The following is an 18162-nucleotide window of genomic DNA, read 5'->3' on the forward strand; positions in this document are numbered from 1 at the left end:
CACTCAGTTATTCAGGTTTTCTCTTTTAATTTGTCACCTGTCTGTAATTATATCACAAGTTAGATTATATATATTGATCCAAATAAAAAAAATCTAAACAAGAGGCCACAGGGCATTTATTGATTCATTTTGTGCAACAGTGGACGAAAACATGTCAATGTTACATTCACTTCAGCGAAATTTTAGTTACAGTGGTGACGTTGTGTTTAATCAAAGAATCAGCTCATTTCAGGAGCTCAGAACTACCTCAAGTTTCATTCAATACAACAGGAATGTGATTCCAAGGCATTAAGAGATCTTTAGAAAACACTGGGATGTCTTAGATACACCAGTGGTCCTCTTCTACCTAGAAAGTAATGAGGTAAAATATTGGAGAAAAAAAAAATAATAATGGCACACTACAAGTAGGCTATGCATAACACAGCACCAATTACACTTGCCAAATGTGCAGCAAACTATTCTCATACTTTCATATTTCCATATACCTCTCTTTCTGCAAAACAGTGGAATTCATGCAAGGAAAGAGGATACAAGTACTTAACTCTGACCTGGACTAAAAGTGACAAATTCATTAAGAAACGTACGTCATCAAAGGTCTACTATTCAACTACATTCATACATGTTTGTTATAGCTCGTCATGACCTGCATATTCAATAACACATCCAAAGAAGTAGTTTTTCAGACAGACAAATGTGACCACTGTCTATGTTCATCGCAACAATAAGATATCAGATGACTCACCTCACCATGTTTAGTATATGAAGTTACCAAGAGCCTTACAAGATGTCCAGTAATCACATCAAAGGAGGAAACCTTGGAACCATTTGATTGTCTTACATGCTTTATTTCCAACCAAAACTAAAGTCACATTTCATAACGGTTGGCCTTGTCCCTTTGTACCACCTCTGGTCCACAGTCCACGTTTGTTTCTTGATCATTCTTCCTCCAATCACAGGATCTTTTCAGAAACCGCTATACTTTTGCAATACCTGAAGAATCCTTAGGAACGTTGTGTTTAGGCCACTTTATTCTCCAAATGTCCCTGCTGATTTCATACGGAGAACAATTTTCATAGGGACAGCGTTTTACAGGGTGGGATTACCTGAGTGTGCAATAGTTCGCTCATCAAACAAATGTCTTTCTCGTGGTCAGTTTCACACCAGTCCTTTTCTTGGTCTTGCTGCAGAAGCCACACAAAAGCAGCCATCTGGAAATGAAGAGTGGGGGCGGTAGGGGGAGAATTATCTGGCAGTGGATGAATTTCCTTATGAGCAGGGAGGATCCTCGCACGGGGTCAGGGGACTGCAGGGGGGCACTGTGCTCAAGGAGCGAAAGGCGAAGATGGAGGGATCATAGGTGTACCTGGGTGGAGGACGAGTGCCTGTCAGATTCTGAGGAGACAGAGGAAGAGAGAGCGGTGGTCATGCATCTGTCAGAAGTAGGTGTTTGGGTTAATCCAGCTTTTGAGTTTTGCCAGATGTAAAAGGTGAGGATGACCTGCTGTCCCTGAGTTATGCTATTATTGCTCAGTTAGTATACGTCACTGGTGACACTGGGCTCTCTGGCTGCATTATAAAAGTGTGGCTGTGTCAAAACACGGGACTATGAGAAAAGTGGCTGAAAACCACACTGACAGTGGTGGAGAAAATGACTGAAAATGACTGCACCTCATTAAGACATTTTCACAAATGCTTTTCCACTCAGACATCCCTCTCTGAACAGAACCTTGCTTCTTATAGCTCTACAAGCCCTCTGTCTAAAATTAGCCCTGGTCATTCTCCTCCCCACAGGAAACGACAGGAAATGACTCTGTTGGATTTGGCAGTGAGGCAGCACTTTCTCCAGAGCCCGCTGAGGGGGAATGAAGTTCGTGAGAAGGTGGACTGAGAAAGATTAGGACCTTGAGACAGATTCACTGTAGTTTGGAGCTGATGCCATGGAAAAATGTGTATATGGATATGGATAGCTTTATATCTCTGAGAACTGAGAAGGATGCTTCCCTGCAACTGCCTGATTTCATTCATGCCCATTGCCACTGGAAAAGTACTAAGTGACATCAGTGCATATGAAAAGGCCCCAGCCTCACACAGTGCGTGTGAGGCTGCAGGTGTTGCTATGACCTCAGTCAACATCTTCAGGGAGTCAGCACTGACAACTGAGCCACAGCAACACAGCAACAATTCCCAAAAGCAGTTGGAGCTGTTTTATCTACCAATGCTAATATAAACAGGCAAAAAGTGAGATGTGGAAAAACAAATGGCAGCCCAAGAACAAGTTACAGAAAACTTGATAAATGTCAGCTGTGTTCAGATGTTCTCCATATGGTGGATGTGAGCCTGTCCGACTGCAGGGAAGAGTCAAACATCTGGATGGCTACCTATCCACGTTAGCAGTCCCGGCAGAGCAGTTCTGTGGTCACATCTGCAGTATGACAGACATTTAGGGCCCAGAAGGGTCAAGCAAAGTACAAGTCCCAAAAGTACAAGTCCCTAAGTTTGTGCAGACATCAAAAGCAGTGGTTGGAAAGCAGAGATAGGACACCAGGTTAAAAAAGCCTCTTTCTGGAGATTTAATATCATTTCTAAGTTTGTACTGTTTAGAATTAACAGGTTTCCCTTGATGCTTTGCTCGTTAAATATTCCATCTATGGTATTTTGTATATTTGTGGTGAGGCAGGCAGCTTCTCATAAATCTCCACTGTGAACAAAATATGTTTGCTAGGTAGGAAAGAGGTGCTGTTGTGTTATAATCCATCCGTGGCTGGTTTGTTTTTTTGCAGAGTTAGATAAGAAGTTTGCTACTACTCTCATGTCTGCATGGTAAATGTAAAGCTACTGCCAGAAGCCAGTTAGCTTATGTTAGCTCAAAGACAGGATGCAAGGGAAACCAGCTAACCTGGCTCAAACAAAAATACACCAACCAGCACCCGTAAAGATCACTAATTATTACGTTCAATCTATTTTGTTTAATCTGTAGAAAAACTTAGGTATCAAAGACCAATTCTTGTATCCCTGTTTCAACTCTTTGTGCTACCCCAAGCTAAACCAGTTACTGGCTGTAGCTTCTCATCTACCTCTTGTCAAACTATTCCTTTAACATCTGTTTGTTCTCATGCTGGCACCAAAACATCCTTCAGTTACCTCCAAGCCGTGTAGTTTACCAAAAATCAAAAATCAAAGGCATATGCAGCACATTTTCCTTCAGTTTAGTTTTCCCCTTCCACTCTCTCAATATCTGCACAATTTCCCTCACCTCAATCAATCTTCACCCTTCTCTCCACCCATCCTTTACGGTGGCTGAAACCAGACGCCCTCACTCTTGCCTGCTACAGCCTGGGAACCTCTCACCACTCTCCTATTCACCTCCAACCCCTGGAGGGGGAAGGCCTCAGCAGTAGCAACAGCAGCAACAGCAGCAGCAGCAGCAGCAGCAGCAGCAGCCATAGCTATGTTTTCCTAATGCTACTGACCCCCCCCCCCCTCTTTAAAACACAACCACCATCATCAACCTCCCTAACCCTCTTAACAATTCCCATGCTTGAATGCTTGAATCAAGTCTCAAAGCCGGGGCCCCATCCAGATCCAGTGTCTCTTCTGGATCCTGGCCAGGAAACCGGAGGCTGACAGATAAAAGCAGAAAGACAGACAGAGGGGGAGAGGTAACAGCAGAGAAAAGATGTAACAGAGAAAGAGAGATGGGTATGGAGTGGCACAAAAGGTAGAAAGAGTCAACACAAGCCTTGTAAATGGCTCATCAGTCCAAAGCCTGACTGTGTACTTGCTTGAAGAGAAATCTATGAAGTGGCATGTACCCAGTGCCCACAGACGTCACTGACGGGGACAACAACACTACCAACTGCACCAGCGAGAGCAGAGGATAATGAGCAATATCTCTATGTATCAGTGGAGCTAAACAGATAGAAGCCAGCCAGGCTATAAATGGAAAATGACTGCATCCCTGGAAACACTCCACCTCTTCTTCCTCCTCCTCAGCTCCATCTCTCATCTCCACTCACTTGTTCTTCATAAAAGACTCTCAAAGATGATCCTCGGTTTATGTACATGTCTGTACTGATCACACATACCTACCTACATGGAAGACTGGAGCAAACTAGATGCCGCTAGAGTTGATGTGTGTGTGTGCAACCATAAACAAGTGTGTGATAAGCTTCCATTGACACTAGCCCACACAACGTGATAATAACGTCACTTTTCTCACCACACTGTGCATCCTTCTGGAGTACCCTGCTCTGTGCCAAGATGCCCAGGCTTGTTCCAATCCACTCTCCAGCATGCTTTCCTTAACCACTACAAACAAGATCAGCCCATACACAGTTGTAGTACTGAGTTGGTGGATGATTATTGGACATAGTGTCTGGGAAAACCACTTTACAGGAAGATCACAAGGACACGATCTTGGGAAAATACCTCTATGTTTACGAAGCTATTTAGGCGAGTATATGTGCACTTCTAAGACCAGTAATGGTACAAGTGGAAAGCTGGGCTATTAAAGGTTGTTGAGTGAGATCAAGAGATCACGCAAACCTGAAAAAGCAAAGAGCACATTTTTCCTTGATTTTTGTCTTAGGTATCACTGCAGTGACCACTTTAGCTTGGTTTGTTGTTTGCAAAAGGAATCTGACAGTGCTATCAGATTTTCAGACGTCTCAGGCTTGGCTCCGGGCATGAGAACAAACACTGTCGCCAGATGCTGTCCCAGTATGCACTTGGATGGACATCAAGGTGCTCGCAACAAGACAGGCCAGGCTGCTCACAGGGGCTGGGCGACCTTGCAACCTTATCATTGCTGTAATGGACAACCTGATCTGGACTGCCTACTACAGGCCTGCATAAAAGGAAAGGCTGCGTATGTGTATATTCAGATTGGTGTATTAAAGTATTTATCTGTATGACAGCCATCAAAACTGGGTTTTGATGTACCACAGTGTTTCCCATACATTGATTTGTCTGTGGCAGCCCCCCACACTATCAACATTGACTTCCACATGTTGTTAATCTTTTTTTTTTGGCAGTGCTTGCTCTTTGAGTCTTAGTCTGTAAAACGCCTTGAGATAATTTATATTATGATTTGACGCTATTCAAGTAAAACTGAATTTAATTGAAATTGAATTAAAATCTTGTTTCATTGTAGAGCTGTGTGCAGCATGTTGATTTGCTCCGCTCCTCCTTGCTCTCTCTTTTTCTCACTCTCTGGACCGTCTATAAGTCGGACCTACCATCGAGAAATCCGGCTGCAACGGTACCACTGAAAAAATCCATAAGCTTTTACCATTTGTGTGTTCTTACCGGCCCTCTCTGTGTGTGCCTGTCATTCAGGGTGTGCAGTGTCCTGTTTGTGTACTGGGAATGGAGCTGTATGTATTGTTCAGTCATTTATGTCACAAAGTACAAAAATATTTGCTGAGGAGCACCTTAAATAAATATTATGTGGCGGCAGCTACCACCACAAACAGAATCTGATTCTGTGGGAAACACTGTACTATAAACTGTTTGGATTCATCATGACAAATTACTACAAAAGGTTTTGTTCATTTGCTGTGGGAATCTAACTCACCCGAATCTTTATAGTCCGTGTTTTCCCTCCGCAGTTCTTTTTCAGCAGCATTTTCTGTGGAGAACAAGAATAGAGTTCACTTCCTTTGCCTCAACATTTCTGCAGCAGCTTCTCTTTCTGTAACAATCCCAAAACTGTGTGAAAGTTGCTTGCTTGTGTGATTTGTAACACTTATTCTTGTACTGTTCAACATAAATGTAAACCCAAAGAACTGACTGAAGTTCAATTGTCCGAGTAAAGCTCATGCCAGATTTATGTGCATTTGAATATTGATTCTAAATTGAGCATGTTACAAAAATTCTGCCATTTCAAAACCTTTATTTGAATAGTGATCTTACCATTATAACAGCAACATACTGTGTGATGTGACAAGAATCTAACACTGGCAGACAATAAACACTGAATCAAGATGATTAAGGAAGTGAGGCAAATCCAGCTGTCTCACCAAACTAAACACTCGGTCAATGAAGCTTATGCAATATCCTGTCTCCCACTCCCCTCCATGTCCACGCAGCTCCACTATTCTCAAAAACACAGTGGGGGTGGTGGGACCACACAATCATCAAATTGTCTCGTGTTGGGGAGGTAGCTTCTAAGGGGGAAGGGAGCTTAGGAAAGAATGGAAACACAAGACTCCTGCTGTTGTGATGTGGGAGAGAGCTGGTGTGCACTTGCCCTCATGATCACCTCCTGCCAGCCCTTATCTCTTTTCATCAATGGGACTATAGTCGGTTTGGGTGCGTGCTGCTCCAACAACAATTCAAAATGTAAATTTCTACTTTGTGTTTAATTCAGCTTCCCAAAAAAGATAACAAAGATACATTTTTATATTGTATGTGATGAAATGACTCAATTTTAAATATCTTTAAATATCATGTTTACTTCAAACCTTCCATTGGCCTGATGGACACAATTGTCCTCCTCTGATTTCATTCTACACAAACAGCGCTATGACTGCAGCAGAATCACTCTGTTATTCACCACCAGCCCACGCCACCCTCCTCTTACACTACTCTCACACACACACACACACACACACACACGTGTCCAACAGGTCGTGACTTGCCAAACAGCAAACTGTTTTGGCTGGCTGTTTGAGTGTTGTGGTTATCCATGAAGAATATCATGAGGTTTTGGATGATTTTGTTTTGGTTTATGTTTGTGATTGTTTCAGGGGAATTTAAATTTTGAACTGTTGAATTTTAACAGTTTATATTCATACTATAATGAAATGAATAGAAATGGTAGGTAGGAAATAGAATTGATGGGTAGAACATTAACTAACAAAATGGCTATAATATGTAAAAATACTGCTATGGTCATTTGAGTGACAAGTGTGTATTCTTTATCATATTTTATAGAGTTGCACCATTTGCATTCAGAGGTCCGATCTGAATCTTCCACACAAACAGTTGCTCTTTCATGATAATCAGGCTAACCAACAGTGGCAGTGTCACATCTGAGCAATTGGTCATAGATTTGCATGCATGAGGGATTATCAGAGACTAAAAGAAAACAGTTTGCTGACCTTTTAACCCCGCCTTTAATAAAATTAAGAGACAAATAAATTTAAGACTAAGGTGGCAGCATGTGGTCACACTGGGCCATGGAAGCCCTGCAAGCTTTGGCTTTAGAAAGTCCTGGGTCAGTAATGTCAACTGAGGGTTTTTTCTCCCAACAAAATCAATAATTTAATGGTTCAATATGAAAAAATATTTCTCTGTTTATTCCTTAGAACAAGCAGACCATGTGTAACAATGACAACTTTGGTCACAGGTTGTGCTCAGCATCATTCACTATTTAGTATATCTTAAGTAATTCATAGATATAACAAAAAACTTAGAGTAATAAACAACTAAAATGAATTTTTAGGAAGATGGAAAATGGAAACTGTTGTACCACCCATCTTTGATCCCAGTTATACACAGCTCTCTACCTTCTGCATGTATCAGACAGAATCCTCCAGATTTTAACACCTTTAAATGCCAAAAGACTCAGTCATCTTTCTGTCTTCGCTCTAAACTCCAGAAATGACATGGTGTGTAAGTTGAGGCAGACTGTGAGTGGAAGTTGTCCAGCTAAAGGGTTAATGGGAGACTGGAGCTGTGTCTGCTAGCTACCTCTGCAGGCCCCCTATTGTATTCCCTGCAGCACCTCCCATTCCACTTGACCGGGTGTGCACACACTCTAATACATACATACATACACACACACACTCACACTGTGGCAACACACATGCACAGACAGGAGGATGTACAGATGCAGACACAAAAAGACAGGCAGGGTGATAGATGCGTAACCCCCCCCCACCACCACCACCACCCCAATGCGTACGTGCGCACACAGACTCTCTCTCTCTCGCTCTCTCTTTCTCTTTTTTTTTCCTCTTCACCCTGCTTATTTCTGCCCGCTGTCTCTCATCATCTGTTCTTTCCCTCTAAAAACCCCATGGACATATGGACCCCTGAAACCTGCAGTTTCTCTCTCTGCAAACACAAACACACACACACACACTCACACACTCACTGAGGAACACACACACACCCTTTCCCATCTATGGTGTGGGCCAACAAGTCTATTGGATTTTAATGATTAGTGGACCAGCTTCTCCATGACTCATTAGTGGCTGTCGTTTTTCTGTTGTTTGTTTAATCCTCTCCTTCTGCCTCCACCCCTCCATCGTTTCCCCTCGCTCGCCAGCCTTTGTGAGAAACGAGGGCGGACATCTGCCGTCCGTGCCTCCCTCTCCTTCATCCCTCTCCAGCCAGACCACCGTGGTGGCAAGCGTCCGGCCATGGAAAGGGAAAACTTTGTTTGCTTGTGTGAGTGGGCACGTTTGTGTGGCCATGTGTGTGTGGAGGGTAGTTGGGTAGACTGCAGGGGCATCATTGTATTTTTGGACCAAATCCTCGGCCTAACATTACAGTTCGAGCTGTTCGTGGGGGGTAGTGCAAGACTCATCTGCTGTTTGGTACTTAACATTTTCAGTGGACTGAACATGTTGCTACAGATGCTAATTATATCACTGTTACTAAGAAAAATACTTTAGCTAATGGCAAAATTGGGTTTTATACATGAAAAGGCATCCTATGAATACTTTTAAAATTTGTGTGCAGAAAGGAAGACATCACCACACCACCTTGTCAGGTAGTGCATTATCACATGTAACAGAAGAAAAAACATAGTGGGCACTTCTCAACAAAATAACAGGTGTTTCAGAGTGCACAGTGTTAGTTCATTATGGATCTTGCTAATTGAGTATTAAGGTGTCTGCAGGCTGAATATCCTATTGAGGGTTTGTCTGGGTTTTCTGAGAGACAGTTAGTCAATGATGAATTATTATCAGCTCAATTGTTACACTAAGTGCTCTGACAACTGAACTACATTTTGTAGTCATGGATGATCACCATACTTGTACTTTACTTGAGTATTTCTATTTCATGTGACTTTATACTTGTACAGTTTAGATTTAAGTTTTGTTTGTCTTAATCAAATACCTTTGTTTGACTATTATAGTTACTTTACAGATTTTAAATTCACCACATATGCTGACCTTACAAAATATGATGTAGTGTAATAAATTTAACTACCCAACAGTATATCATGTAGTTAAGATTAGCTCCACTTTGACCAACCACAACATGAAAATGCTACTTACACATGAGTAATTGCATAATAATAAATTTTGCAGTAATTTTCAAGTAATTTTCCATATATATATATATATATATATATATATATATATATATATATACATATACATATATACATACATATATATATATATATATATATACATATATATATATATATGTGGGTTTTGCTTACATAAAGGTTGCATGCATCTGAACAACACCCCCATGGTCATGTTGTTAAGTTAATAATATGTCAGTAATATTACCTAATAATATCTTAATAATAAAAGTTCTTGACCTAATTTCTTAGGTCATGCTAGTAGCCCCTTCACACTGCACTCCACCCCTGATCTTAAGTGTGAAACAGAACCAGAGAACTTCTTGCCCATTATATTGTAAGACATGTTTTTGGCAGGGGTTGGTGCTAGTAAAAAAGTCATGAGGTATGTATCCACAGCTTAGACTACTAACCTGTTGCATTTTCTCCAGGTCCAAACTGGGTCTCCCTGGCTCCCCACTGTAGCTGTGCCGATATTTTCTGTAAGGTGCTGCCTGGTCAAAGTGGGTCAAAATAATGGGCCGTGCCACAGGCTGCACCACCTGCAGCTGAAAGCGCACAGGTGGGGGCTTGAGGCTACGTGGTGGGCTGGAGCTGAACAGCACAGGACTGGGGGAAGCAGCCAGGCAAGCGCCTGGCTCAACCAGCGGCCTGGCAGAGGCAGCCGGTGACCTGCAGCCACAGAGGTCCCGCACCTCCTCATCACTGGAGGCGCTGCTGTGGTGATCACTGTGGCGCTGGGGAAGTGCAGATACCCACTTCCTGTTATCACCGCAGCTGATTCGCTCAAGCTCTTCCTCTGAAGAGTGACGATCCAGATTGGCATCTAGAAGGAGGCGCAGGCGCCGTAACCGGGCTGGAGAGAGGGGACCCTGGTTGTGCTGCTGGCTGGTGGCCAATGGGGTGAGGGCGCAATTTCTCCGTCTCTCTAGAGGAGTTGATAAACAGGAAATGTCAAAGGAGAAGGTGGAGACATGGTTGCAAAAGAGTGCTCCTATTAACAAGCACCTTATCTCTCGACTTGAAACATTTAATTATAATGTGTGAGAATAAATTAATGATGGAAAAAGTCATCATGCAGGGGGCACATACCTCTGTCAATCTGTGCAAGTTCCTGGTTCTCCCCCTCTGAGTCGTCACTCTCCCCTCCCTCTCCACTGCCATGGTAAGAAATCTGGAAAAATGGTTGAGTTTATAATGTAGGTTAAATATACCATGTAGTGATGTCTGTAAAATTAAACCCTCACAATCTCTGTTGTGGGTCTCTCCCTCTGTTTTCTTTTTCAAGTCAGAATTTAATTTGGCTTAGGATCAATTTTATTGAATCAATGAAGGATCAGAGTATCAGTTACACAGAGCAAATAAAATACTCACTCAAAATGAAAAGCAAAACCCTAACAATTTCAATGATGGTTTCCTATTCCAATTCCTTATTATGAGTTGTGTACATGTATAATTTCTTATTTTGCCACAAAAACAACAAACTGCAACAAATGCATAATCTATAATGAGCTTCAAACGGAGAGAAAAAACATTAATTTCAGTGTGAACGCTGCATGGTAATTTCTACAATACAGGCAGTCACACAGTTGAGTTGTAGTGTTTTGTGAGGGAAGACTATTTTTTTCTCTCACAACCTTACCCAGCCAGTCTCTTTAAAATGAATTCCTTGTCTACAGCAGTAGCAACAATACAGATGCCCTGCAGACTGCAACGCTAAGAGTTAAGTAATGCGCCTCACACTCGGTAATTACCACTCCAAGGCCTCGCTGAGCAGCTGCCATCTGTGCTTGTGCGTGCGTGTGTATGCTTACACACATACATTCACACAAAAATACAGTGTCCTCCCTTTTATTCTCCAATACACACACACACACACACACACACACACACACACACACACACACACACACACACACACTTCCTTTTTCTGAAGCTTTCCAAAAAGAGGGAGAGAGGAGCCAGGGCCTCAAAGACTATTAAGGGCAGCAGACAGTATTCAATTCATATTAAGTGTGAATTCCAATGTACAGTTTCTCACACTCTTCAATTATATATCATTTTGGTGAAATCAAAATCAGTGAGCTACATCACATACTATAACTGTCCCCCCCTTTTTCACCAGTTTCTGTCACACTGCTATATCTTAAAAATAAAAATATTTTTCTTAAACCTACAAATACTACAAATCTAAAATGCATATTTTCATAGACACCCATATATGACATGTTAAGCAGATATTCAGAATAGTTATACAAAAAAAAAAGTCTGATGGTAACACAATTTTCCATATTGTAAATACAGTAAATACATGTGAAGGTATTAACAGTAAAGGATATATACTAATTTCTAATTAGGATAATCTAATTTGTCGGCATCGACAATGTTGTTGAATTTATTGGGATGAGGCCTGAGAGCAGCTTGCTCAATGGTGCACTAGTCGTGGGACGGATTCTCAATGAACAGGCCCTGAGCCAGTGTACAAGACAAAAAAACCTTGGCTCTCTCAAGTAAAACTGCATCACTTCATGAACTCCATAGGAAAATTACACTGAGGAATAACTGTGGGAAGGAAATGTATTTTGGCAAGTGGCTGACTCAGGGCTTCGGCTACACTGTACACTCCAGTGAATTATTGTTGGACAGCATCCATGAAACAGCTGAAATCCTATTAAAAGTTACTGCTGCAGGACACTAAGAATGAAGTGATGCTGGTGGTTCATAGACTTCATGTCTTAATTGTGCTCTGCAGAGACATGAGTTCAGTCCAAGACACGCTCTTTAAAATCAACAGGATGAAAAAGTTTGAGACTCGGTCAGAGTTAGCAGCTTTAATTTTTGTGCTTCTTCTGCTCTGGAAGTCTGATGTTTCTCCACAGAGTAATCATTGTCTGTACAACAAGAGGCAAATATAGGCTGACAGTAACGATGTGGCCTTTCCTTCCCCTCGGGGAACGCCTCAGAGGTTGTTGTTGATGGATCAGAGAACAACAGAAATGTATTGTACCAATGTGCAGCTCACTTGTAGGACACGGGCTGATGTCGAACAATGAAGTACGACACTACGACACTGTTCATGTGTTTCATGCTCTGTCACAATATGTCTCAGATATACACACTGACACACACATTAAAATGTTGAACCACAACACACAACTTTTGTGAGTTTTGGCTGACACGACAGCTTTTTACTTTCAGTGACTTCTTTACTTCACTGGCACACAGACACACTATTATCATTGTAACAATAACCACCACTCAAAGAGCTACAACACTATATGAGAAATTACTGTTTATGTAAAGTAGGTCTGTCAAAAGCCCAGAAAAAATACATGCAAAATCTCATCTGGGAGTGTAATGCATGAATGTACAAGTATTTGAATAAGTTTCACACCCAATACTTTTAGTTTTAGACTGCCAGTCATGCAGTGGAAACCTGATAGATGTTCTGATATTTGTTTTCTCACAGTTAACTGATATCAGAATGTAAATAATTGTTTTTACCAATGTTATCTGTATGTCATGTCATGTGATTCTGTGTGAGATAGAGAGAGATAGAGTGAGAAAATGTACTTGTAGTCTGCATATGATCATTAAAGTTACAGACAGGTTTCTGTGACAAGCCATTCAGTTCATTCTTTTTTTCAGCTCTTGAATAATGCTGTGGTTAAGCCTGGATTGCACCACTCCAACCTGGACAGGTCGCCTCATACTATAATCCTTGCAACTAAGCATCGGCACTGCCTTTCCTGAAGTGTCAGTTTTGGATAAAGGCTACAACTGCAGTTGTACTGCCCTGACAACAAGTTCATAGTTGGCTAGAAAATATCAAAGCTTTGGTTGTTGTTATTCCAAATTTTGGACCTTGACTATACAGTCAGGTTCAACATACCAACTACAATTCAGTAATGTTTTGATTTTCTACAAAGCTTTATCATTACAGCACAGATAAAATGTATGAAAACAAAACGTTAACCTAGGTGGACCTGCATCTGTCAGGATGGTGGAATTCATGAAGTGAATGGGTGAAATTCACAGTTGTATGCTGGTGTACTTCTCCAAAAGCATCGACATGTACTCTGTGAAGACAACCAACATATTTATGCTACAAGATAAGGAATGACTTGCAAAGTAGAAAGTACATAATGTACACATGAAGCACAGAAACCCAATCAGATGTTCAACCAGGACCACCCACAGTCACACCCTTTCCCACATGCTTATTAGTCATTAGCATTGCATTCACAGTGAAAACAAACCGTGGTGAAGGAGACGTGTTAAGATGAAAACAAGTGTGAAAATGACATTTGAAAGCTAAATGACCTTCACATTTGTTCACTCTATAATAGCTTTTAAAAAAAGAGTCCTGCAATTACATCATTCAAATATTATCTTCAAGTAAATCACTGATGGTAGTTTTCATCAACTTGTCCAACTACTAACTTTGAGTCCACCACTACTTTGCAAGATAAATATTCAAATTATGTTTGAGGTAAGGATTTGGTCTGCTAGCAGCCATGACGGTAGCATCGTCCTGCAGTGCACAATACAAACCTTGAAGGCTCTTTTTCTCACACTTGTCAACTATCCACAAGTTTTCAGCGGGTCGGAACCCCAACCAAAAAAGGCGATATTCATGTAGTCACGTGATCTTCAAACATCATAATCTTCGTACACTAATCAAATCTACAATTATGTAATGCAGTACACAGTGCAATTTGGCACATTTCTCCATGCATTAGAGAATATTAACTGTGATATGATAGCTGTGCACAACTATTTAGAGATAATTCTCAGAAAATATAAAGTGTCAGGGAGAAAAATGACAAGCCAACTGTTATAAATTGAAAGATTTATATCACAGCCTCATGATTTATAAATAGCAAAGTTAAACTTTATTATTCATAGAGGTCTACACCGGTGTGTATCAGGGCTAGTAATTGCAGACAACATGATAGCATTCAGACAGCTGGGACACATAAGCAAAGTGAAAGTGAGACTCTATAAAACTCTGAAGCATAAAAACTGCTTTTGTGCATGCATGCAGAGACAGACAAAGAGTGGTGTGTTTGTGTGTCAAGAACAGTTGAATGAAATCCTTGTCAGTCCCTTACAACGCTGAGCAGCTTGCTAAGCTGGATCAATGGCAATGTCACAGCGTACACACACCACCCAGTTCACACACATATCAGCTTTGCTCTGTCCTTCCACACAGACATGGACACTGTCGCACTCAATTCCCCCTCTCATGAAAACACACAACGCAGGGTCAGAGATGGTTGTTCCACTTTCCCTCATGCTCCAGTGAATCTTCCCCATAGCATAGCAAAGTAGTCTTGATTAGTGTAAGCTCCTGGGATAGGTACTGTAACATTGCCTAAGAGACCTTTAGTCCCTTGTCAATTATCCTGTAATGGTCACTCAGCCTTAAATAAGCCAGCGACCACTGCCGCAAACCTCTACCTCAAATATTATCTGAGTTACTAATGAAAAACTGCACAGTGTAGATAGCAAACCCCTAACCTAAATCAAACAATAATAATAATAGATAATGATAATCAATCTTTAATCAAAACACTGGATGTAAATAATTAGCCATAATGGGAATGAAACAGGGTTTATACCAGACTGCTAACTGAAGAAATCCACTGCCAAACCCAACCTTGGTTTTTTGTCATTAACAACAGTAAACCAGCTAATAAGTAACCATATATAAAAGTGAACAAACAGCTTGCATTACAAACAGGTTGTAAGACACTGGCATTTGTAATGCAGAGAGGGTCTAAAAAAAAGTTTATTTCTACACTGTAAAATGTCCCACTTGGTAAAACTCAGTATCCCCCAGGTTATTAAGTGCACTACTAAGTCACTGAAGTGCTGCTTTAAAGATTAGCTCCAGTTTATTACAACTTGTGTCTTACATTTTTATCCTTCACCATCATTTCTAGAAGTAATAATAATCCTGTGCTTTCCAAAGTTATTTCAGAGAGTTGGGAGATTTGGAGCACTGACAATAAGTCAATGGGCCAAGACATGCGAGTGGTCTGATAATCAGACATCTTTTAAACACACCCACAGATGAGACAACTTATTTGGAAGGAAAAACAAAGGCAAACATTCATCACAGTCAAACAGACATCCTGTGAATGTTTGTTTAGTGATGTTTCCATGTTTCTTGGTGTAAGGAACTTGATGAGCGCAGTGCTATTGTTACCGATATAAATGATGACCAAAACTGTGAACACTGCTGTTCCCCTCATTAAAAAGTGACGCACTGGTTGGTGCTGGATAACACTTTCAAATCCACTGTATGGATGCAAGTTGTAGAGTATCCCAAACCAAGTTTCCTACTAGGTTTGATACTGTCATTAACTTTTATATTACAACAGTTCAACACTACACACGACACTACACTAACTGATAACACTGGTTTAAAAGCTGCACATTAATCCAGTTTTTGTGAACTTTTATGTGATAGCTGATACTGAAATGTGCAGAGACTGCTGTTTTTTAAAACACGTTTTAATCCCTTTAACAAATAGGATTGTTTCAAATGAGAATTCCTTTGTATAAACCATGTGTATCAGTTTCAAGAGTATGAGGCTTAACCTACAGAGCTCTTGTGCCAGCAGAAGGATACAGGCACCAGACCTACTCAGTACTCACAACTCACTTTTCCCATCACGCTAACCACTTTCAGCAGGAAGAATCCTCCAACTGAGCAGAGCAATAAACACAAACAAAAGCAGATAATGAGGATGGCACACTTTCCCCTGTATCCGTGGCCAGGCCTTTGAACAGGAGTGCTTTGGCACAAAATGGCTGCCATGCGACTATACAGTTGGTTGATGCACAATAGCGTTGTGGATGGAGCAAGTAAGTGACCCATGCAGGATACAATTCCCCCTGCTACTCACCAAAAAGAGGCATTATGCAAACTGAGCAGGCAGCAACAATTGAGGAGCACTTACATGACTTCTGTTGGGGAAAATTGGAGGGTACAGATGTAGATGTTGACACTACTGTTTTGAAATATTTGTTTTTTATTGCCTTTGTGTATGTCTCAATGATGAGCCCCCGCCCCCCCCCACACACAAACACACACACACACACACCAGCTTTTCTCTGTAAAGAACGACCCTGGATTCTTCGTTTACACACAAGAGAACTCTGACCATTAAGTGTGGACACAGATTTACTTTCTCAAATGACAAACTATAGTTTATGAGTCAATGAGTGTCCATATGTGAGTGGGAGAGTTTGTTAACATGCCACATGTTTGCTGATGTGTTTGTGGAGCAACGTGGATCTCTGGTTTCCTCTTGTAAACATCTGGCTCGCTCCCGTGTGCCATGAAGAGTGCATTCCTTCTTACATGGTAATGAATGGGTTGAGGTGTTTAGAAGCAGAAAATACCTCCAAACAACACATGCTTGACTGTCAGAACACACACAGAGAGAGAGAGAGAGAGACTCTGTGCAGTGTGTTACCTGTATGACAGTGTGTAACTGTATAGAGAGAGAGAGAGTGTGTGTGTGTGTGTGTGTGTGAAAGAGAAAGAGAAAGGGTGAGAGTGTTAATGAACTCACTATAACCCTGCAAGGTTACAAGCTTGAGAGCTCATAGTGTTTCAGCTGCGCAGTCAACTGGCCCACAAATGAACAAGTCACAAGACAAAAGTAAAGCACAAAAAAGCTCATTTGTTCTCAGCTGTACTGCTCTGTGTTTTAGCCCAGCACAAGTGCACTGACAACTACCAGCTATGCCTTTAAATGGTGTTAAAACAGCAGTCTTATGAAAACAAGTACCCCAGGCAAACTCACCTTCAGTTGGAAAGGATGAATCTCATTGAGTGAATGTCTTCGTAGTTTCTTCGTCAGCGTCTTTAGCATGTTTTGTTGTTTATTTTTTTTTTATTTTGTTTTGTTTTGTTTTTTTCTTCTGAGTAGCTTATGGCTTATCCCCAACAATTACTACTGTTTCTTATGTGAGGGTTACAACTTCATTAGCTAACATGAGCGGCTTTACACATTTAAAAGAAGGCACACGGGATTATCACTTGACTTCAAACTGCCGAGCACAAAAAACAACAACACCGTGAGCAGCTGCACACTCTTAGCTCCAGGTTAGCTAGTGTCAAAAAACATGATACACCGAAAAACGTTGAACTGCGTAGATGTGGCTTCTTTTCAACGGCTGTGCGTAGCAAACTTGTTATTATCGAGTTCATTAGCCTTCGTTGTTGTGTTGTGTCTTTCCTTCTTTTCCTCTGAGAGACGTCTCACTCACCGCAGCCTCGACTCACATCCACAGCTTAATTCAAAGATGTTGGCAAAATAAAAAAAAAAAATATATATATATATATCAACTTGCTCGCATTCAGACACTCACACACGCACACTCACACACATACACACAGCCAAATGCACGCCAGCTCCACGAACACACACAGTACTCCTCCAGCCCGAGCGTACTGCCCTCTGATTGGCTGCACCTCTGCGTGATGTCATATTTTTCTCTCGGGGAGGAGGGCTGAGAGTTAAAGCCACATTATCTTGTATGTTTACTTCCTCTTGCAAGATCATTATTTATGCGCACTTTAACACCCAGGTTTCTCTCTGTCTCCTGCAGAAAGACGTGTCTGGTTTGATAAATGAGCCGTTGCTTTTGAATTTGGAGCCATCATAACCTTAATGTTATTCAATTTGCTGTTAAATTGGAAGAAGTTAGTAAAAGTAAATAAAAGAAAGTAGCAAAAATATCGATACATCTAAGTTGCCGTGCTCTCTTCTTAATAGCTTTACTTTAATTTAAATTAATTCAAATACGCAGGCAATTGACACTTCCTAGGATAAAAAGCACACTACTAATATGAGCATGATGGCTGCGCTTCA

The 18162-nt window shown here is 41.2% G+C and overlaps 1 protein-coding gene across 1 annotated transcript; it reads right to left on the reverse strand.

Annotated features, from left to right (window-relative positions):
- Positions 1–98: 98 nt before the first annotated feature.
- On the reverse strand, positions 99–17689 carry LOC139614059 (uncharacterized). Its single transcript, XM_071471154.1, has 5 exons — positions 17092–17689; positions 10361–10442; positions 9682–10196; positions 5576–5629; positions 99–1392 (listed from the first exon to the last, which is right to left on the reverse strand). The coding sequence occupies exons 1-5, from the start codon at positions 17158–17160 to the stop codon at positions 1267–1269; spliced, it is 846 nt and encodes a 281-aa protein (XP_071327255.1). The 5' UTR covers positions 17161–17689; the 3' UTR covers positions 99–1266.
- Positions 17690–18162: the final 473 nt, after the last annotated feature.

The sequence above is a fragment of the Trachinotus anak genome, unplaced genomic scaffold (assembly GCF_046630095.1).
Source record: "Trachinotus anak isolate AG129_WGS33_773 ecotype Australia unplaced genomic scaffold, CSIRO_AGI_Tana_v1 ptg000033l, whole genome shotgun sequence".
In the NCBI taxonomy this organism is placed as follows: domain Eukaryota; kingdom Metazoa; phylum Chordata; class Actinopteri; order Carangiformes; family Carangidae; genus Trachinotus; species Trachinotus anak.